This window comes from Brassica napus, chromosome A6 (genome assembly GCF_020379485.1).
Source record: "Brassica napus cultivar Da-Ae chromosome A6, Da-Ae, whole genome shotgun sequence".
Lineage (NCBI taxonomy): Eukaryota > Viridiplantae > Streptophyta > Magnoliopsida > Brassicales > Brassicaceae > Brassica > Brassica napus.
Window position 1 is genome coordinate 3,895,876 of NC_063439.1, and position 22,781 is coordinate 3,918,656.

The window sequence follows — 22,781 nt, forward strand, 5'->3', positions numbered from 1 at the left end:
TAACATGGAAGAACAGATATGATACTCAAGGCCAAAGCCTTCTTCTATACAAACTCTTTCTCTCTTCAAATTTTCCTTTGAACTTATCCTTGTAAGTACTAAAGCTCTGGTTTCAATGGACCTAAGGCAAGAAGAAACTATCAATAAAGACACATAAGGAAGAGACAGAGAGATGGAGAGAAGCAAGTTTGTGTACCATTATTAGGTGAGAAACTAGACATAGTCGATGGATTTGAGACGAACCCCATTTGGTAGAGGCTTTGTAGTTCACTCTCTAGTGTTGTCTACAAGATGAGATTAAAAAAAGAAGAAATGTGTAAGAGAATCTAAATTGGTGACAAAAGCATGATGTGTTGTTTCTGCTGTTGCTTGCCTGAGGTAATGAGTTGTATTGTGGAGCTGTGGTGGTAGAAATGTTCGGTATCGTCCCTTGAAAACGGGCGAAAGGATTCAGACCGAGCGTAGGAGTGTTCCTGTCTCTTGACTGCAGAAGCTGAACGTAGAAAATCTAGCTTTAGTACTAATTCATAACTTGCAAACTATTATTCATTGTGAAGTTTTGGGAGGAGGTTCTGAGCTTCTTACATCTTTAGCAAGAATCCTGTCTATATCAATGTTGAGTTCTGGATTCACGGTCGAGAGTTTCATAGACAAAAACTGGAGAAAATGAAAGCAAGTGTGACACAGAAACATCAGAACCAAAACTCTTAAGCGTTTCAAGAATCGTTAAAGGAAGAGTTTCTTACCTCAACCTGCTGTTGCAATGACTGAACATAGTTGATGATTTCATCAAGCATAACCGCTTTACCAGTGATCTAGAGTCAACCACCAACCACAAAAAAGACTCTCAGCTAAAATTTACTCAGGAAATCAAAGGAAGTTAAAACTGCTAAAAGCCACATTTTAACTCCAAGTACCTTGTTACATCCCGGAACAAGCTCTTGAAGCAGTCTCATCCTTTCACTTATCTTTTCTCTTCTAACCTTCAAACACCAAACGTAAAACAGCAAACTTTTCAGAACCAGTGATTAGCAGCAGGAAGACAAATATCAAAAGAGTCATTACCCTTTCTGCAAGACTGTGACTATTAGTAGCTTGACCTCTCCTTGCCCTCATATGAATGTAGTTTTCTTTAGGTGCTTCTTCACTCTGTGAGCTCTCTTTGTTCATCTTCTCTTTACTCTGATCATTTTTCTGTTTCTTCTGACTCTGAGGCTCTTCTTGAAATTCCTCCACAGCTTTCTGCTAATTTAAACAACACTCACTTGTCTCAGCACAAACCACATCAAAAGCTTTTGTCTTTTTTTATCAAACTTTGAACCTATTGCTACCAAACCAAAACTCACCTTGTTCCATTGTGATTCAGCTTCTGGTTGCCTTCTTTTTCTGTTTGAGGAACCACCAAGAACAACATCATCTGAAACCTGATGACCATCTCCAGCTATGACTAATCTTCCAACACTTTCCCCTTTCTTGTCTGAACCAAGAAAGTGACCACCACCACCACCACCACAATCACCAAAAGGAAGAAGACTAGCAGGCATGTCATGATAGCCAGAACCAGAACCGGGTTGGTGGTAATGAGGGAAGCAACTCATCCCTGGATTGTCCATCCCCATTGAAGGGTAGTGAGAGCTAGAGAAGCCACCAACACTGACAGCTGGATCCCAATCTGCAGAAGAGAAGAAAGGATCTGACTTTGCATACAAAGGCATTCCAACTCTTGAGATCCCACTTTGATCATCTCCATGGTTTAACCCCATCTCACCTTCATTGCTCTCTCCACCCATTTCAAAACCACTTCTAAACAAAGTTTGCTTCTTTGCAAGTTAAGGAAAGAGAACTCTCTTAGGATAAAATGCTTATTCGTTCTCAAGTCAAAGGAAGAAAGTAACTAAAGAGAACAACAATAGACAAAAGAAAGCTGAGAACTTTCAGAGCATAAAGTGGTAATAAGCAATGGATTTAGCTAAGTTACAGCTCACAGGAGCTTACCAAAAGTAAAAAAAAGGAGATTCGCTTTTAAGAGTGTGAAAGAGAGCAAAAGTCACTGTCTCATCTCATAACCAATCTCTTCAAGCTTCAAGAGAGAGAGAGAGAGAGAGGAAAGAAAGACTTGACCTTTGAAAGACAAAAACTCAGATGAATGTGAGATCAGAGAACTTTGAATTTGGAATTTAAAATGAAGGAAACTGACACAACCTCATTAGATATGATCAAGTTGGTAGGATCAGAGAAGCAATGATTTGGGGGAATTAATAAATTGAAGTAAGACTGAGGGACAAACCCTGTTTTGAGATACTCCAAGATTGTGGTTCCCCCTTGGAAAGAGTACAAATCAAGAATCAAATTGTTCGGTGGGAGTTTTTACATTTTACAGTGAACCTAACCAGGTAGATAAGGGAAGAGATAGTACACTCAAAGTGAAAGGGGTATCAAATGCTGTTTTTGCTTGAATTGGGAAGAATGAAGAATTTAAAGTTGGGGGGGGGGGGTACTTGAACAAAAGAACAAAGCAAGCATCAAGTTCCAACCTTTTTATAGAATCAAATAAAACAGTTGTGATAATTGTGTTTAGAGACAATAAAAGACCTAGAGAAAGAGAATAATTACTAGTTTTGAGAGAGAGAGATGTTGAGGTTAACACTAAGCAGAGGAGACATAATATCATTATTAAAACAAAGGGACAGAACAACTACTGCCAAACTGCTTTGCTTTCCTCTTTTCTTTTTCATTATTACACAACCTAATCTACCTCTTTACCATGTCCAGCTCTCTTTTTTTTTGATAAATACATGTCTTAACTTTTACACTTGGAAGTGCTTAAATTGACATTTAAATGTACTGCCCAAAAAAAAATGTATAAAACAATGTAAGTTTTACCATGTTTTTTTCAATCAAATTTCTCAAACACCATTAAAAAATTTCATTATTTGAAATGTACTTATTTTAAAGTCTCATTGTGCAAGCAAGAGGGTTCTTCTCTTCATGCCCAAGCTTTGCTTTCTAGCTTCTACTCTGACATGTGCTTTAGAATATTATAACATATATAAGTACACATACATGCATGTATAAATCATATAATGATTTATGTGTAAGATAATATTATTTTTACTGACAACTATATAGTATTCTAACAGAAGACTCTTTGCTGTGACACACTCATATATTTGTTCTGAGACTGAGTCCAACTAACCCTCTTTCGGAATAATTTCCCACTCAGCTTTTCTAACAGCCGTGTGATTAAATCACTACGTTTAGATCTCATCTTTGCACCGTTGGATCCAAGCAACATATTTTTTATTTTTTATTCTTTACTATTTTCCTTTCTATAGTGTAATACTAATGTGTGATCACATAATACATACTTTCTTCAGTTCTCAGGATTTGAAGGTACTGTAGTTTGAAATTTTCTTAAATAGGTGGAATATGGCATGAGGGACACATTGTGTAATCTTTTGGTGTTATTTACCAATATTGCAACTTGAGAAGAAAAAAATAATATCGTCCATTACTGAAATTGCAGTTACGAATTTACAGTGCGTAAAGTTTACGAGGATCCAAAAATCAAGGTGATACTGTGTTGTCATTTTCTGAAAACAAACAAAGTTAAACTGGCAAGCAGACTGATAATTTCCAAAAAAAATACTTGTCTTCTTTTTTCTTTTTTCTTTTTTCCTGGAAACAATATACTCGCTAAATCAAAATCTCACCTTGAAATCATAGCTGCTCCTTTTTTTTTGAGCAACAAAAAAGGAAAAAAAAAACAAAAGCTGTTCCAAACCCTTATTCAACTTAATAATCTTACTGCCAAAAAAACTTGACCAGTTTTATGATGTGTTGTTATTGTCATGAAACATGAGTTAGAAAATTTATTAAATAGTACTGATGTCAATTCTCCTTTTTGCTATTTTGTAATATTGATGAAGTTATAGCCTAATAACAGTTCAAACACACACAATATGAAACCAGGAAATCATCATGATCCCAGCAGTAGCTGCTAAGTGCAGTTTGGTCAGGTAGTTCCAGTTTTGTTTTTTAAGTATGAGCAGGTTCGATCCCCTACTTCTTACGAATGAATCAATACGTAGTTGGTGGTATATCATCTGTTAGATTCAGGTTTATTATGGGCTTCCAATTTAAAACCAATCGGCAATTAGTGGATTAACCCTAACCCTTTACATTTTACTTAATGTTTTATTGATTTTTCAATGTGGGATACATATCCCTTAATACCCTTCCTCGAGATGATGGCTCTTATCGGCCAGAAATCTCGGAAACTTTTTAAGACAGTTATACTCGGTCGAGCGAGTCAATTACGACCTATATACCCGGTCGGGTAAAGTTAATATTAATTAAGGGTTTAACTTATTAGGATCTGGGCTCTGATACTATGTTAGATTCGGGTTTATTATGGACTTTCAACTTAATTAAAACCAATTGGCAATTAGTGGATTAACCCTAACCCTTAATATATTACTTAATGTCACATTGATTTTTCCAATATGGACTACATATCCCTTAATATCATATTTCATAAAACTCATAAATTATGGTACGAAGCACACACAATAATAGTAGTAGTTAACTTTTTTCAACAAAATAATCCTAGATTAGTACCAAAATAAAATATATTAATATCTCATTGTCATAGGAGGAAACATAAGGAATAACAGGGAATCTGATGGAATCAATTAATCGATAATTATATGTATAAAGTTCGAGCTACAGCTGTTTATAAGACTTGGACGCAGTAGTTTTTCGTACTAGTTCTTGTAGGGCTTGGGACAACTAACCCCCAACAACCATAAATCACGGTCAAAGTTTATATTATTTGGTCAAACCCACGATCATAGTTGTTAATTAGCTGTAGTAGGCCTGTAACTCATATATACTACAACTCGTCTCTAAAACGCGGTTGTCAAAACTTCTCTATATAAGTAGAGTACTATTTTTATTGTTTAATAACCTGTATTTACTACTACATAATAAAATCAGACTTTTTTTTTGTTTTTTGTAAATAGATCAACCAAATATGAACCCTTGTAATGGGGGTGTATTTGCAAATGTAGTTAGGTTGGGAATAGAAGATTTTTTATTCAACTTGGAAATGGTTCTCATCATTGCAAGCAAGGTAGAAGAATTAAGATCCAACCAAATTATGATAAGTGAGACTTGCACACAACTCAATTCTACATTACTCCAATAATTATTTGGGACCACACTAGATTACTGTTTCACGAAATATGCTCACATTAATTATATGGTAACTTTGTAATAAAAATATGAATTGTTACATACAGATATAACTCAGTTAACAAATATGGTTAAAATCTTACAAAACTTTAAAACAAATTTCACCATCGATATTGGTATGACATACATCTTAACCGAATCAGTGTTACAGTAAAATGTCGAATAAAGAAATTACTATCCTCTTATCACTACACTTTTAAAGTTACAAGCATGAAGAATCACATCTTAGACGTATAATTACCAATTAATCAATGTATAAATATAATAGTATTAGTACTATATAAAATCGGATTCATGTGCTGTAAAAGAACAATGACACACGTAAAAAGTGAGTAAAGGAATGATTAAGAAACCTTAATGGAGTTGGTTTGAGTTCCTTATTAAAATCCGTTTTAATCAGACTATCTAAAACTTTGATTAGCGTGAATGGCAACTAAAGCGAGAAGATACTCCGACCACGCGAGAGGACTACTTATATGGATCCCTCTTTTAACTAAAACTACAATGGGCCACATGAAGTGGGAGTGGTTCGTGCTCTTTTACTTACAACGATGCTCAAAGATTCCTAGGAGCTTTATTATGATCGCAGATCATAAACATATCTTTGTTTGTTTCTTAATCTAAAAATATAACAATTCGTTGTACCTACAGAGTAGACATGTGAACCAAAAATCTCGAGATGGTCCGACTCTTGATAAAAAATGAACAAAATCAGGTAATTTGGATTTTTAAAAACAGTTGAGTCTGTATCGTTTTGTTTAAGTATTTGTTTTTGATATAATTATAAGGTGTACTTCAACTTCAAGTTTGCCAAATGTGTATATATTCGCAGGGACATATAGCTAATGATATATCGGAATAGAAAAATCTCTGAACTTGTCATAAAATTCACATATATGAATTGATGTGACCACATGCTTGTATTGAAAAATGAGTGTCGTAACGCTTTCTTGATCAACGGACGTCCGAGAATGACAAAATACGTTTGCCTTTCGTTTTGATAAGTTATATATATGGAGACCATTGTTTCAACTGACACTTGAGTCGTTGATGTGTTTCTGGTCGATTTGTCGTAGGTATAGAGGCTAGAGTCAATGTGAGCTGACAGTAAACTTTGTTGGATTTAAAATTTTTTTTGTAGGATTCGTTTTTAACGCATAAAGAAGACGAAGTTGGTGATCAGCTCCGATAAATACACGTATTATTGGTAATTTTGGTATTATTAATCAATAGAGGAAATTATTAACATTCAAATGTATGAATCATTCATAGTTGGGCCTACGTTACGTTATTTTCGTAAGGAAAACAAAATCACTAAATGGGCCTCAGGCGACAGTAAATGGGCCTCGCGTGAGAGTGAAGCCCACCCACTATAGTGTGTGTGTGTCTTGACTTTCACTCTCAGGCAGCGAGCGATCCGAGACGGTGAAGCAGAGAAGGAAGCTCATGGAGAAGCAGACGGCGTTACAAGTTCTCATCTTCTTCCTCTAGTCTTTTAGAATTTCAGCTCAATTCCCTCTGCAACCCATCGACGTTTTCCCAAAATGGAAGACGCTTACGCCAGATCTGTCTCAGAGGTGGCTATGCATTTTCAATTGTCAATCTTGTGGCTGCGATTGCACATCAAACCGGTGATGATGAGTTTCTGTTGTCAATGCAGGTGCTTGGTTTCTTTGAGGTAGACTCAACGAAGGGACTTTCTGATTCTCAGGTATGAGTTTCTGAACCCAATTGAGATTCTCCATTGTTTGGAAGTTGGAACCTTTAACTTGTTACAGTCACTTTGAAAGCTCAATTTTTTTAATTTGTAGGTTGATCAGCATTCTAGACTTTACGGCCGGAATGGTATTGTATTACTTCCACTTCTCTTGCATTTGTATAAGATTCAAAGTTTTTATTAAGTTTCATTTTAATATTGTTTTGTTCTAAATGTTTATGCATGTTTTTCCACACAACGTGCAGTACTGCCCGAAGAGAAAAGTAAGTTTTTTCAGTAACAGTCTTTGAAATTCATCCTTACTTCCTTAATTATATTTTGCTTAGAGTTTCCCTGAAAAATACGTGCATCATGGTTCAAGATTGTTTTAGCGATTTGATGATTTGACCAGTTATCACATGTGATTTCATTTTTGTTTTCACATGCTTACTCTGGTTCATTTGTCTAGAGTAGAGCTGTTCTATTGCAAAAAACATTTGATCTTTCTTTAACTTTCTCTTCTTGAGAATGTCTTAGTTGATTTGTGTTAGAATTCTTTATGGTTCTTTTACCACATGTGTCAGTTTTTCTTATCTTCGTCTTAATTAAACACGCAGGAACTCCATTCTGGAAACTGGTTCTCAAACAGTTTGATGATTTACTTGTTAAGATATTGATTGTGGCTGCAATTGTCTCATTCGTATTGGCTTTGGCCAACGGAGAGACTGGTTTAACAGCATTTCTGGAGCCTTTTGTAAGTCAAACATATTTTTTACCACTCAAAATGGCTTTCATTTAATGGATCGGCTAGTGTTTTTTATTTGGGTGGAGTTTAAACTTGAAACCTTGTTTTTTCTCTTATCTCTGTGGTCCTTGTGAAAATTAGTTATTTATGTTTTCTTTAGACTGCCTATTCTTTTGTGACGTTCTAAATAAGATATCTATAAGCCGACTAAAAGTCTTCACTAGCTGAGAAATTTCCGCATTTATAAGATTCTGTTCTGTTATATGACTCCATTTAATTTAGTATATGATTGCACCTTCACCAAGACTTCCATAAACTAAATTTTGCATGTGGAGGTTTCTCTGAGTATTCCAGTTCTTCTTTGAATTTACTATTCCATCACAGGTGATTCTGCTGATATTGGCTGCAAATGCGGCCGTGGGGGTAATTACGGAGACTAATGCGGAGAAGGCTCTTGAGGTGTAGTTTTTTTGCTACGGTTTATTAAGTGATGACATATTTGCGGATACATATCAGATTTCCTTGAAAATAAATTATTTTAAATATACTGGACAGTGCAAGATCAGTCATTTTTCTCTTTCGGTCTTTCCACAAGGTGTGTTGTCAGGGGCACGACAAACTTAAATGGGCTTAAAGATTATGTTAAGCTTAGATATTATTTTGGTTGTAAGCTGTAACATTTTCTTATCCACCTCCTCTGTTCTCTCTTTGTCCTGTTGTAGGAGCTACGTGCCTACCAAGCAAATATAGCCACAGTATTGCGAAATGGTACTTATAAGTTATATATATGTCCATTGATTAGTATCGCTGCAAAATATACGCTGAGTGTTTGTCCTTTCATTGGTTTTGATTCTTACAGTGAACTATTACTTGAGCTGCTTATTAGCCTATCGTTATATGATGTTTTTATCTCCTCTAGAGAAACTTTGTATCTTGGCAACTCTTCTTCTTCCAAGCTAATAGCTCATTTTGTTACTCACGGTTGTCTAGGTTGTCTAAAATGACATTAAGATTTAGGTATTTAAAAATGTTTCTGTGTTCTTTCCTTTTGTGCTCGGGGCGTTGTTCCAGTTTTTGGTTATCTCCAAGTTTTATTAGGTTGACGACATTCCATATTAACATGTATGCAATGGCAGGGTGCTTTTCTATACTACCAGCAACAGAGCTGGTGCCAGGCGACATTGTTGAAGTGGCTGGTATGTGTGCTCTCTCACCAAAACGCAGTTTTGTGGCAATGGCTCAGAGTTTTGCTAAATTATTAATGTCTGCTTTTTGTGACGCTTGCATGCGAAACAGTGGGTTGTAAGATTCCAGCTGATCTTAGGATGATTGAGATGTCTAGCAATGAGTTACGAGTTGATCAAGCAATTCTAACTGGTATGTCATCGTAATACTCATAACTTCTTATTTTACTAGGCACAATAACTATAGATGCCAGTTGGTGATTACTACAACTTCATGCCAACCCTTTTCTCTACCAGTTAGTGAACATTACAGTTTCAATAACGATGTGGTTCTTTTCATGTAGAATAAATTCCAAGTGGTTACTCTCAGTGCGCTATATTCATTCCCTCATTACCAATTGTTTCCCCCTTAAATTGCAGGTGAAAGCTGCTCTGTGGAGAAAGATGTTGACTGTCCTTTAACAACAAATGCTGTCTACCAAGACAAGAAAAATATTTTATTTTCGGTACGAGTTAATACTCATACCGTACGTACCTTAGCTAACTGTCTTATCATTTCATGTATCTAGAGATCTAGTTCTATTTCATGCGTTCACCTTAACGAGCTGTAATATTCTTATTTGTTTCTCACTATTACAATTTAGGCTCTAAAACCTGTTGTAGTTATCTATTTCTGGTTCCAGTTACCTCTTTACACCTCTTTATCTGTGTCTAATTTAGTAGAATGTATAATGATTGCCAGGGAACTGATGTGGTCGCGGGTAGGGGTAGGGCTGTTGTCGTTGGAGTTGGTTCGAACACTGCGATGGGTAGCATACACGATTCGATGTTGCACACAGATGATGTAAGCTATCATCAATATTCTTTCATTTCTATCTGATATGCACCATGCGTAGTTCAATATGCTTTATTACCAGTCAGAACTCTCTCATAAAAGAAGGTTATATTGTACCTTTAATTGACTTCAATTTCCTTCAGTAAATTGTTTGACTCTTTACGCTTTTGACATGGTAGACTTATTTCCTGCTGCATAGCCTGTCTGGTGGTGGTTCTTTTCCATCTGTTTTGAAGTGCGTTATAACTACTAGGCTTTTCTCTCTTATTTGTAAATGCTACTGTCACAGGAGGCAACTCCGTTGAAAAAGAAGCTGGACGAGTTTGGCAGCTTTTTGGCTAAGGTGAAAACTGTTTCCTTTTTGAAAGTTTAAATTTCTCTCATTTGAAGGGTTACTTTAGTTACAAGGCTGTATGAAGTTTCCCATCCCTTGGATGTCAAATTTTCTCAGTTACAATTTAAGCAAGTGTGAAATAATTCACAGAAAATAGAAAATGTTCTGTCAAATGACTGGTGTGGCAGAGATCTCTTGCAAAGATAGTTAGTTAATTTCCTTGGTATATTATATGTTTCTCAACATAACTTAAAGTTCTCTCACAATGTAATCTATTCTGTTCGTATAGGTGATTGCGGGGATTTGTGTACTTGTGTGGGTTGTCAACATTGGTCACTTCAGTGACCCTTCTCACGGTGGCTTTTTCAAAGGCGCAATTCACTATTTCAAGGTACAGACATTTATTGTTCTCTTTATGACAGTTTTGAATTCGTAGATTGGAAGTACAAAATTAGTTGTGTGTGTTCCGCTCTTGCTGTGATAACAAAAGATAGATGTTGCTTCTCCGTTCTTTCGCTGACATCCCTAGATAGACTTTCTAGATTTAAGTAGCGAAGTCAGAAAAATAAGAAATTATCGTTCTGCAACGAGTCGCTATTAAACATTGTTGACTATTATTAAGTTTAAGGCTGTCACGATTCGTGACTCACGAATCATGGCTGCGTTTCTTATCTTCACTCAGTAACAAATTTATGACTTACCGAAGTTCTGCTCCATGTATCCCCCTCATTGTGATTTAACGCTGAAGATTGTAATCAGATCCTTTTTACCAACTTAAAATATGCCGTATACTGTTTATTTTGGTGACAGGATTGGTGATTTGCTTTTATTTTCCCAGATTGCAGTTGCCCTTGCTGTTGCAGCTATTCCTGAAGGACTCCCTGCTGTTGTTACAACGTAAGTGTTCACTAATTCCTTTGCTAGCAAATAGCAATATTAGGAAAAGGCTAATGGTAGTTGAAACTTAGGATGATTTCTGCGGAACTCTAGTGTGTCGTGGATACGAAGAATTTCCCAGAGAAGCAGGTGGCTCTTCCGATCATCAAATTGCAATTTTTTTTCAAGTTTCAATTCGCTTTAGTGCTGGCTGAGTCCAAAATTCTTTGCTATTATTAGTCATCTTCCACATTCGTAGCTACTCCTGGTTATTATATTGCGACTTAAATTGGTTATGATGCTTTTGGGATTTAGGTGTTTAGCTCTTGGAACAAAGAAAATGGCTCGTTTGAATGCCATTGTTCGGTCATTGCCATCTGTCGAGACGCTTGGCTGCACTACTGTAATTTGCAGTGACAAGACTGGAACATTGACAACCAATATGATGTCCGTTTCTAAGGTTAGCATTTTAGTTCTCAGTGCTTGACCCTGTTAACTCTTTGATACGTATGAGGCAGTGCACCCTCCTATCTTGTATCAGTACAAGCGTAGGGCCCAAAAGCATTGAGGAATCAAGAAGTCTGATTTGGCCCATGAGTGTTGGGACTCATTGGGATTGCTTTACGAGGAATAAGGAATAACGGTTTGGGTGCTGAGTCACCGACAAAGCACGTGATATTGTTGGTCACGTACAGAGCATGAGGAGGTGAGCAAAGATACGCAAAAGTAGTATAAGAAGAGAGAGAGGAGAGTGGAGAAAGTTATCAGTTGTTTTGGTCATTTCTTTCATGAACGGAGAGTGAGTAAACTCCAAAGAAAAACTCATTGTAATTCCCTTGATCAATACAACGTTCTTATTTCCAGCTTTATTCCTCTTTTACAAGATCGATACATCCAAACTGTATCAACTTGGTATCAGAGCCTTCGAATCTGGAAACCATGCCACCAAAGAAATCGGATCTGGAACTGACCTTGGAGCAGCAGACGAGTCGGATCGCGTCTCTTGAGCAGGGTATGAGCGACGTCTCGGAGATGAAGCTGTCCATGAACGAGATGAAGCAGCAGCTTTCCCTCATGTTTGGTCGTTGGGAGCACGAGCAGAAGGAACGTGAGGAGGAGAAGTTGCGGCTGCGAACGCAGGAGAAAGGAAAGGGCCACGTGCATGAGGGGTCGGGATCTGGCTCGACGATCGGTAGCAGAGTTCCGCTGGGAGGCGATCGTCAGGGTCCGATGTTTTCTCCATCGCCGTGTTTCGATCGTGATGAGAGAAACAACAGTCGGGGTTGGTTTAGCCAAGGATCGGGCTATCAGGGTGATCGTTTGCCTTGGAAGAACCGCCGCTTGGAGTTACCGACCTTTGAGGGTGATGAAGCGGAGAGCTGGATCTTACGTGTGGAGGAGTTCTTCGATTTGGGGGAGTTCACGGAGGACGAGAAGTTGCGAGCAGTTCGTCTGTGCTTCGTAGGCGACGCCTTGTTGTGGTTTCGTTGGGAGCGGAGCCGAAACCCATTTCGTAACTGGGGCCAGCTTAAACACCGGGTCCTAGAGCAGTATTCCACCATCACGGACGTCACAGCGGCGGAGAAGCTGCTGACTCTCCGACAAGAGGGCTCAGTGAAGGAGTTTAACCGTGAGTTCATCGCGCTGGCGTCTAACGCTCCGGAAATAGCGGATTCGGTGCTTGAGATCGCTTACTCTAACGGTCTCAAGTCGAAGATTCGCGCTGGCATAAAGATGTTTGACCCGCGCAACCTTAATCAGATGATGAAGTTGGCAAAGAAGGTGGAGGAGTGGTCCGGTGAGGAGGAAGGTGGGCCTAGGGCCAATAAGCCCACCTCAGGTGGATCTCATTTGTCTTCCAAGACCACGACTACGGGTCAAGCTGTGGGCCAACAACAGGCCAAGCCCAAAACCTTTAATGGGCCGGCGAATGCAAATCAGCGTAACATTGGGGGAAAGGTTCAGCCGTCGCACGGGAGATTGAAACCTCCGTTCCGACGACTTACGCCGACGGAGATTGAGAAATGGAAGGCTGAGGGGTTGTGTTTCAAATGTGATGAGAAGTTTCACCCGAATCATCCGTGTTCTCAAGCTCAGCTCACGGTATTGGTCCTCTACCCGAACGGCGTCGAGGAGGAGTTACTTGAGGAATCGTGCGAGCTCGCCGATGACACAGAGGGCGTGGAAGCAATGGTGGCAGAGGTTTCCATTAACTCAGTGGTCGGGATTGCGTCTCCGCGCACGATGAAACTTCGAGGCTCCATTAGCAACAAGGAGGTGATTGTTCTCATCGACAGCGGCGCGACCCACAATTTCGTGTCGGAGAAATTGATTAAGGAGTTGGGACTGACACCAAGTTCGACGGGGTCGTACGGAGTGTTGGTTGCTGGAGGAGTGAAGGTGCAGGGTAAGGGGGTTATCGAGAACTTGGAGCTCCAGTTACCGTCATGCACTATCAAAACGAGTTTTCTTCCGCTGGAGCTTGGAATAGCCGATGTTATTCTTGGTATTCAGTGGCTCGACACATTGGGAGAGATGAGGGTGAATTGGAAGCTTCAACAGATGAAGCTTTGTTTGGAGAACAACTGGGTTACTCTTCAAGGTGATCTCAGTTTACATTCTGCTGCGGTCTCCCTGAAGTCGTTATGGAAGGCATTAGGACAAGAGGAGGAAGGTATCATTGTGGAGTATATGGGGCTTCAACAAGAGGAAGTGGCGTTGGCTGTTACAACAGAGGGAGGTTGGGAACCACTGTTACAACAGTTTTCAAGGGTTTTTGAGGAGCCCACAGAGCTTCCTCCTTCACGTGGGAAGGAGCATGGTATCACACTCGAGGAGGGCGCAAGACCGGTAAGTGTGAGGCCCTTCCGTTACCCGCAAGTCCAGAAGGCGGAGATTGAGCGCCAGATTGCATCTATGCTAGCAGCGGGGATTATCCAAGAGAGTGGAAGCCCGTTCTCTAGTCCGGTGCTCTTAGTCAAGAAGAAAGACGGCAGTTGGCGTTTCTGCGTTGACTATCGCGCACTCAACCGCGTGACAATAGCTGATAAGTACCCTATCCCCATGATTGATCAGCTGCTCGATGAGCTCCATGGGGCACGAGTATTCTCGAAGTTGGATTTGCGCTCAGGTTACCATCAGATTCGGGTGAAGAAGGAAGACGTCCCGAAGACTGCCTTTCGCACACATGATGGGCATTACGAGTTTCTCGTTATGCCATTTGGATTATCCAACGCCCCGGCCACATTCCAGTCTCTCATGAACCAAGTGTTCAGACCGTATCTTCGTCGCTTTGTATTGGTGTTCTTCGACGACATACTGGTCTATAGTCGCACTGCGGAGGAACACAAGGAACATCTGGAGTTGGTGTTACGTATTCTGGAGGAACAGAGGCTCTTTGCGAATCAAAAAAAATGCCAATTTGGTAGCTCGCAAGTGGAGTACTTGGGGCATATCATCTCCGGCGACGGGGTAGCAGTAGATGGGGAGAAGATCAAAGCAATGCTGCAGTGGCCAATACCCAAATCCGTCAAGGAGTTACGAGGATTCTTGGGCCTCACGGGTTACTACAGGAAGTTCGTCAAAGACTATGGTAGTATTGCGCGATCCCTCACCGTCCAGTTACGGAAGGAGCAGTTTCACTGGAATGAGGAAGCAGCTGTGTCTTTCCGGTCCTTGCAACAGGCCATGACCACAGTACCAGTTTTGGCCATGCCGGATTTTGAGGATACATTCGTAGTTGAGTCAGACGCTTCAGGTGTGGGGTTGGGAGCGGTCTTGATGCAAAACCACCGGCCTATTGCGTACTTCAGTCAGGCCCTTACCGATCGCCAGAAGCTTAAATCAATCTATGAACGAGAGCTCATGGCGATTGTCTTTGCCATACAAAAGTGGCGTCATTACCTGTTGGGGCGGAAGTTCGTGGTTCGTACGGATCAGAAGAGTTTGAGGTTTTTGATGGAACAGCGGGAAGTCAATCTGGAGTATCAGAAGTGGCTCACCAAGTTGTTGGGGTTTGATTTTGAGATTGTATATAAACCTGGGTTGGAAAACAAAGCGGCTGATGCGTTGTCCAGAATTGTACAAGTGAAAGAGCTGTTTGCAGTATCGGTGGTTCAGGCTCTTCAACTGGAGGAGATTGCTAGTGAGGTTGATAAGGATCAAGAGTTACAAAAAATCATTGCAGAGTGGAAGCAGAATGCCGCCAACCATCCTGATTACACATTGGTCCACGGGCGTCTTCTGCGTCGCGGGAAGTTAGTGATTCCGCGTACTTCGCCTTTGGTTGGAGTGATCATGGCTGAGTATCACGATGGGAAGCTAGGGGGGCATGGAGGTGTCGTTAAGACACAAAAGAGGATTGGGGAGGTTTTCTTTTGGGAAGGAATGATGACAGACATTCGAAGGTTTGTAGCCGCGTGTCCTACTTGTCAGCGACAAAAGTACTCAACGCTGGCTCCAGGAGGGCTCCTTCAACCGCTACCGGTACCTGAGCAAGTGTGGGAGGACCTCTCTATGGACTTTGTTGAGGGTCTTCCACGCTCTCAAGGGAAGAATACTGTCATGGTGGTTGTGGACAGGTTGACGAAGTTCAGTCACTTCATTGGATTGAGTCACCCGTTTTCTGCTGCGGATGTTGCGTTGGTATTCACACAAGAGATTGTCAGGCTGCATGGGTTTCCTCGCACTATTGTGTCCGATCGTGACAAGGTTTTCACGAGCTCGTTCTGGAAAGAGTTGTTCCGTCTGTCGGGTACAAAGCTCTGCTTCAGCACTGCTTATCACCCCCAATCCGATGGTCAGACTGAGGTCACCAACAGGAGTATGGAAACCTACTTGCGCTGCTTTGCTGGAGACAAACCCAAGACTTGGTCGCAATACTTGGCATGGGCGGAGTTCAGCTATAATTCGTCGTTCCATTCGTCCTTGCAGATGACACCCTTCAGGGCCCTTTACGGTCGCAACCCTCCCTCGTGGGTCAAGTTCGAGAATGGCTCAACGTCGAATGCTGAATTGGAGGGGTTGTTGAAAGACCGTGATGCTGCCTTGCAGCTACTGAAGGAGCACCTCCATCGGGCTCAACAGTTGATGAAGGAGCGCGCAGATAAACACCGTCGGGAACTTGAGTTTGTGGTTGGAGATTGGGTTTACGTCAAGTTGAGGCCGTATCGTCAGCGGACTTTGGCTAGGAGGTTGAATGAGAAGCTGTCCGCACGGTTTTACGGGCCATTTGAGATAGAAGCACGAGTAGGCAAGGTCGCTTACAAACTGAAGTTACCACAGGATGCTAAGATTCACCCGACATTCCATATCTCACAGCTTAAGAAAGCAGTGGGTGATGTTTCTGAAAGCTCACCCTTGCCTCCTCAACTGAGTAGCGAAGGGGAACTGTTGGTTAAGCCAGAGAAGGTAATCGACACAAGGGTTAACGGGAGTACGGGACAGCGCGAGGTGTTGATCAAATGGTTGGGTCTACCTAGTCATGAGTGTACTTGGGAATGGGCCACGGCGATCACCAAGCGTTTTCCGACCTTTGACCTTGAGGACAAGGTCAATTTCGATGGGGATGGTATTGATACGTATGAGGCAGTGCACCCTCCTATCTTGTATCAGTACAAGCGTAGGGCCCAAAAGCATTGAGGAATCAAGAAGTCTGATTTGGCCCATGAGTGTTGGGACTCATTGGGATTGCTTTACGAGGAATAAGGAATAACGGTTTGGGTGCTGAGTCACCGACAAAGCACGTGATATTGTTGGTCACGTACAGAGCATGAGGAGGTGAGCAAAGATACGCAAAAGTAGTATAAGAAGAGAGAGAGGAGAGTGGAGAAAGTTATCAGTTGTTTTGGTCATTTCTTTCATGAACGGAGAGTGAGTAAACTCCAAAGAAAAACTCATTGTAATTCCCTTGATCAATACAACGTTCTTATTTCCAGCTTTATTCCTCTTTTACAAGATCGATACATCCAAACTGTATCACTCTTATTATTGGTATCTCCGCAACTTGAATTTTCTATTTGAATTGTTTTTAGAAACATCTTTGGTTGGCAAATCTTGGTAAGTAGACAAATAGAGATTTTATGACTAACTAAGAAAGATTAATAATTTGCTTGTAGATCTTGTGATTTTGTGAACAACTAATTGCAACTAATTACATTCTTGCATATAAGTTTTCTCACTGTGGTGTCTCAAATCGAATATGTGAATAGTCTTACTCTTGTGCTTGTATGTCAGATTTGCGTAGTCCAATCTGCAGACCATGGTCCTGTGATTAACGAGTTCAGTGTTAGCGGGACAACTTATGCACCCGAAGGTACCGTCTTTGACAACAATGGCCAGCAGGTAACTATTACTTCTCCTCTGGACTATGTAATTGGCCAATTATCTTGTACATGATAGTTGTGAAGATGACGGATATTGCCTTACCTACATGCTCCCAAACTAATATCAACAACACAAGGACAGCTTGAACCGAAAATTGTATCTCAGGATTGATTGATAAATGTATAATATGTTCGTTTGATTTTTAAAATTTCATAGGAGTTCCTTTCCTTATCATTTTATCGCACATATCAATGATTTATTATTGTGAAAGAAAAAGACAAAAAACTCTATAGCAAGCCACAAACTACACGGACATGCCTCGTAACAGCATACATTCTTAAGACAAATTGTTTTCTTCTTTTGCAGCTTGACTTCCCTGCTCAGTCACCATGCCTTCACCATTTAGCAATGTGTTCATCACTCTGCAATGACTCCATTTTGCAGTACAATCCAGACAAGGATTCTTATGAAAAAATTGGAGAGTCAACTGAAGTTGCTCTTCGAGTTCTTGCAGAAAAGGTTTGTATTTTTGTAAATTCTTTCTTTAGTAAAATTCGTTTCCACAAGAAGGGTCATGGAACATAACAGACTGTTCTATCCAATTTCATGTTGAATCTTAGACTTGACCGCGACCTCCCATTTCTTTTCATCTTACTGTATACCCTGCGCAGAGGTTGAACTTACCAAGTCTAGAATCTTAAGAACTGTTCATCTTACTTCTGTTGCTTAATTTTCAGGTCGGCCTCCCTGGTTTTGATTCGATGCCGTCTGCTCTAAACATGTTGAGCAAGCATGAACGTGCAGCATACTGCAACCATTATTGGGAAAACCAATTTAAAAAGGTGCTGCTCTAGTAAAACCAACCTGTTTGTTGTGTTGGCCGTTATTTACATGCATTTAGCTTAGGGAATAAAGAGCCGTCCTTCTTTTTTACGCATATACTTCATTACTCTTGTAGTTACACACATATTAGTTGATAATGACCTCGGAACATTATATTTCAAACAATTCGTAGTAATTTAATATGAGTAATTAATGGTCATGTTTATTCTAAATTTTCAGGTTTATGTTTTGGAGTTTACACGTGACCGCAAAATGATGAGCGTCCTGTGTAGCCATAAGCAAATGGATGTAATGTTTTCAAAGGGTGCTCCAGAAAGTATAATTGCTAGGTGTACCAAACTTCTCTGCAACAATGATGGTTCTGTTGTTGCATTAACTGCTGCTGCTCGTGCAGAGCTTGAGTCGAGGTTCCGCAGGTTAGACATCAACTCGCTTAAATGGAACTTGATTTAATTTTGTTATTACTTCATGACGGTTATCAATTGATGCTTGTATTGTCACTTCTGTTGGTAATTTTGCTCTTGAAGATAAGAATGAGATTTTTGTTCCATTTTCTGACCATGTATCTTTGCAACAGTTTTGGAGATGAAACATTGAGATGCTTAGCATTAGCATTTAAAACCGTGCCCCATGGTCAACAAACTATTTCCTATGATAATGAGAACGACCTGACGTTTATTGGGTTGGTACGCCTTTCTTTCAAATATTATCTGAAATGAGTTTACTGAGTATTCATCATTTTTCTTATACTGATGAGGACTTGCTTATCTTGTGGTTTCTTTGAAGGTGGGAATGCTTGATCCACCACGAAAAGAAGTGAGAGATGCTATGCTTGCGTGTATGACTGCTGGGATTCGTGTTATAGTTGTAACCGGGGATAACAAGGTACTAGAAACTTGAGCACATGCAAATTTTTAATAATCTATATCTTTTTGAGTGCTTATTCTGATTAGCATGAAACTTCAGTCCACAGCAGAGTCAATATGTAGAAAAATAGGGGCATTCGACAATCTGGTCGACTTTTCGGGTCTGTCTTACACGGCTTCTGAATTTGAACGGCTTCCAGCGGTGCAACAAAGTCTAGCATTGCGACGGATGACACTTTTTTCCAGGTATTTCAACTGTTCGTAGTGTTTTTAGAAGCAATGAACTTCAATTTTAATCATCATGCATAATTATGTTTCTTCTCTAAAGTTTATAATCCTTTATTAGAAACAATAGTTTTCTGCGTGTAGGGTTGAACCTTCCCACAAAAGGATGCTTGTTGAAGCCCTACAGAACCAAAATGAAGTGGTAACTCCCCCTTTTCACTATGTTATTATTTATTACACTTCTTCCTTTCTGTCTGCGTTTGTGTATATTCACATTTTCCATTAGTGGCTTTGTTTAAACTTACAATTTTTTTTATGTTTGTTAACATTTTTACTTAGAGAAGAAGTTCTTACTTCTAAACGTTGAACACATGAACCTTGTTCTCCTAGGTGGCAATGACTGGTGATGGCGTCAATGATGCTCCTGCATTGAAGAAAGCTGACATTGGGATTGCCATGGGTTCTGGAACTGCTGTAGCAAAGGTATTTACCTTGTTTTCGTTTTCGATTTGCATCTTGTGTGATTGTTATATTTTTCAGAATAGTAAAATTACTATTAGTGGACTCTTCATGACTCTTCATCCCTTCAATAAACTGATTTGCCAAGAGTTCACATCTCTAAGCTCTTCTTCGTCTAACCTATCTTTCTCTAACTGTTTCTGAATTCCAGAGTGCTTCAGATATGGTTTTGGCTGATGATAATTTTGCTTCAATAGTTGCGGTATGTTTGTTTTCTTCCATATACACTTCGCATAACTGGTTCAGCGTGGTTTTCGAGGCTACAAATCACACCGCAGTATCTTCGTTAGTGCAACTCCTAAACATTTTCTCTTCATGACAGGCTGTTGCGGAAGGAAGAGCTATATATAATAACACCAAGCAATTCATTAGATACATGATCTCTTCAAATATCGGGGAAGTGGTGTGTATATTTGTAGCAGCTGTACTGGGAATCCCTGATACCTTGGCGCCTGTGAGTTTGTTTAACCTGGAAGTAAACTTTGTACTCTCAATAGATTCCAGTCCAATCGCACCAATATCGTGACAGTCGTATCTGCAAAGTTTACTTTTATAAAGCTTGTCTAAATCAGTGATCTTCTTGGTAAACTTTGTAGGTTCAACTTTTGTGGGTCAATTTGGTAACGGATGGATTGCCCGCCACTGCCATTGGCTTCAATAAACAAGATTCCGATGTCATGAAGGCAAAGCCTCGAAAGGTAGGAGCTGTAACTGTACTGTAACACCTTGTAGAGTAATTTGCAAATAGTTGCTGTGACAATTTCTATTAAACTTGTATCTTCATTTTGGTTTTGATTGTTGTTAAATTCCAGGTTGGTGAAGCAGTGGTCACTGGGTGGTTATTCTTCCGCTATCTGGTTATCGGAGGTAAAATAAAATTGGTGGTTTTGTAACTTATCTTAATCATTATGCGACACTAGGATCTTGGAATCGCCGTGGCCAAGTACTGAAAGGTCACTTTGTGGCTTCAAACATCTATCCAACAAAACGATTAATTTGTTATCTTTTGGCAGTTTATGTTGGCCTGGCAACTGTTACTGGCTTTATATGGTGGTTTGTTTATTCTGAAGGTGGTCCAAAGCTTACTTACAGTGAACTGGTTAGATTCTTTCTCCAGCTACGTCTTACTGATTATTTCATCCCTAAATCTGATATTGATTGTACATTTGTCAACATTCATGTGTAAACCTCAGCATTTTTAAAGTTACTGCCCAAGTTTCTTACTAAATGATTCATATCCAACGTTGTTATTGCAATTGGAATCTGTTTTCATTATATTCACAATCTCATTTCAGATGAACTTTGAAACGTGCGCACTTAGAGAGACAAGTTATCCCTGCAGCATATTTGAGGATCGGCATCCGTCGACCGTGGCTATGACAGTACTTGTTGTTGTAGAGATGTTTAATGCTCTAAATAACCTCAGTGAAAATCAATCCCTTCTGTATGTATACATTTCTCTCACTCTTTCCTTGTTAACAGTTGATTCGCTACCTTAGTAAAGATTGTTTGTGATTGCAGGGTTATAACCCCAAGGAGTAACTTATGGCTTGTTGGTTCAATTATCCTGACAATGGTTCTGCACATGCTAATATTATATGTTCATCCACTCGCAGTCTTATTTTCTGTAAGTTTCGTTTCTTCCACAAACCTTGTATGACATACACGTTTCTTGTTTTTAATCCTCTCAAGTTTACTGCTAATATAGGTTACGCCATTGTCATGGGCCGAATGGACCGCCGTTCTGTATCTTTCGTTTCCAGTAAGTTTTCTCTTCTTGATAGTCTACTAACCCTCACAGTGGAAACTTACCTTGCTATAGACCACCTTGATAGTCTCATCAAGGAATAGCATGACAGTAGGCTGATCATTCAGATATGAGATGAGAGTTATGAAATCAATTAAATTCCTTGAAATGATTAGTTAATTTGAATCTTTCTGTAAATACTGCAGGTTATCATCATCGATGAGGTTCTAAAGTTCCTCTCTAGAAATACCGGTAATGTTTCAATTACTTTTAAGACCACCTATCATCCTGAATCTGATGTGTTCTTCTGTTTGTTGTTAATGTAGGCTTGAGGTTCAGGTTCAGACTGAGGAAGACGGATTTACTCCCTAAAGACCGGCGTGACAAGTAAGGATGAGAAAACAAAGATATGGCTTATTTTTTTGGGTGAGTTTTGGCTCTCAATAGATACACACCGACACAGAGAGAAAGGGAATCTTAATAGATTGTATTGCAAATCCTGAAGGCCCCAGCACACCATTATTAGACTTTTTCCGAATTTTGTTTTTGGTGTAACCAGTTTCACAGTATTCTTACAGCAAATCAACATTTAGTATACTACCGCTCTTTGTGCCGATCGAGTCTGAACTTAGGAGCAATCTATATTTGATTGGTTCACAATAACGCAGAGTTCCAAGATCATATGTCACGGAAAAAGGTGTCGGTCTCTCTTATTTGTTTTATACTTTTATAAGAAAAGAAAAAAAAGAACGTAAGATATTTTGATCAGGTACTTGGTATCTATCAATCTTGGGACAAAAACGTAGTTAATTTTAATTTTTTAACAGTGAGCAGCCCCTCTATGTACAATTTTTGATTAGGCAAAGTAGATTTAGTTGTCACTTGTCAGTGTGGTGGTGACTGGGGACAAACAAGAATAATATAATAATCATAACACGAAAGAAAAGTTTACAAAATTCGATTCCGTGAACTAGTGGCAAACACAACGCTTTCCTTGCTTTAATAATCATCATACTAAAAATAATTAAACAAGAAACTTTATCATTCTTATGATAAAGCCGAAAATTGACATAGATATTTATATTCCCTCAGAATTCTCTTAGACCAGAAATAAACAAAAAAATCTGTTCATGAGGTTAACTGTCTAAGGTATGAGAATTGTATGTTTTTATACATTATTCACCAAATATTTTTTTTAATGTGTGAACCAGTCATAATTATGGTAGAAAATTAATAAAATTAACACCCGTGTTGAACTAATGCGTATTCGACTGACATAATGCATGTTTTTTAATTATTTTCCCCAAAATGTATAAAATATAAATTAAAAG

At 39.5% G+C, this 22,781-nt stretch overlaps 2 protein-coding genes across 4 annotated transcripts; one reads left to right on the plus strand and one right to left on the minus strand.

Annotated features, from left to right (window-relative positions):
- Positions 1–67: 67 nt before the first annotated feature.
- LOC125610165 (transcription factor bHLH74-like) lies at positions 68–2,632 on the minus strand. Of its 2 annotated transcripts, none has more exons than XM_048782107.1 (8): positions 1,347–2,632; positions 1,066–1,245; positions 918–983; positions 747–815; positions 586–657; positions 374–493; positions 197–284; positions 68–121 (listed from the first exon to the last, which is right to left on the minus strand). In XM_048782107.1, the coding sequence occupies exons 1-8, from the start codon at positions 1,788–1,790 to the stop codon at positions 99–101; spliced, it is 1,062 nt and encodes a 353-aa protein (XP_048638064.1). In that variant the 5' UTR covers positions 1,791–2,632; the 3' UTR covers positions 68–98. The 2 variants fall into 2 exon arrangements, with proteins under 2 accessions (XP_048638064.1, XP_048638065.1); XM_048782108.1 differs by having other exon boundaries at positions 1,066–1,242; positions 1,347–2,631.
- A 4,011-nt stretch (positions 2,633–6,643) lies between these two features.
- Positions 6,644–22,174, plus strand: LOC106346216 (calcium-transporting ATPase 3, endoplasmic reticulum-type-like). Of its 2 annotated transcripts, none has more exons than XM_048782109.1 (34): positions 6,644–6,833; positions 6,917–6,967; positions 7,068–7,101; positions 7,219–7,236; positions 7,570–7,706; positions 8,082–8,156; positions 8,420–8,465; positions 8,834–8,893; positions 8,994–9,074; positions 9,302–9,387; positions 9,624–9,725; positions 10,006–10,059; positions 10,340–10,441; positions 10,889–10,947; positions 11,242–11,386; positions 17,161–17,268; positions 17,617–17,769; positions 17,988–18,092; positions 18,313–18,509; positions 18,671–18,779; positions 18,880–18,978; positions 19,060–19,205; positions 19,329–19,386; positions 19,575–19,667; positions 19,855–19,905; positions 20,026–20,157; positions 20,300–20,401; positions 20,516–20,570; positions 20,717–20,802; positions 20,999–21,147; positions 21,225–21,330; positions 21,412–21,465; positions 21,657–21,702; positions 21,777–22,174. In XM_048782109.1, the coding sequence occupies exons 1-34, from the start codon at positions 6,801–6,803 to the stop codon at positions 21,839–21,841; spliced, it is 2,997 nt and encodes a 998-aa protein (XP_048638066.1). In that variant the 5' UTR covers positions 6,644–6,800; the 3' UTR covers positions 21,842–22,174. The 2 variants fall into 2 exon arrangements, with proteins under 2 accessions (XP_048638066.1, XP_048638067.1); XM_048782110.1 differs by having other exon boundaries at positions 21,225–21,303.
- The last annotated feature ends 607 nt before the right edge of the window (positions 22,175–22,781 follow it).

Coding starts and splice junctions, on each gene's coding strand:
- LOC125610165 (XM_048782107.1), bottom strand. CDS start 1,790: ATGGGTGGAGAGAGCAATGAAGGTGAGATGGGGTTAAACCATGGAGAT. Junction 1,246..1,346: donor CTGAATCACAATGGAACAAG/GTGAGTTTTGGT, acceptor TGTTTAAATTAG/CAGAAAGCTGTGGAGGAATT. Junction 816..917: donor TTGTTCCGGGATGTAACAAG/GTACTTGGAGTT, acceptor GGTTGACTCTAG/ATCACTGGTAAAGCGGTTAT.
- LOC106346216 (XM_048782109.1), top strand. CDS start 6,801: ATGGAAGACGCTTACGCCAGATCTGTCTCAGAG. Junction 17,269..17,616: donor TTGACAACAATGGCCAGCAG/GTAACTATTACT, acceptor CTTCTTTTGCAG/CTTGACTTCCCTGCTCAGTC. Junction 21,148..21,224: donor AGTGAAAATCAATCCCTTCT/GTATGTATACAT, acceptor TTGTGATTGCAG/GGTTATAACCCCAAGGAGTA.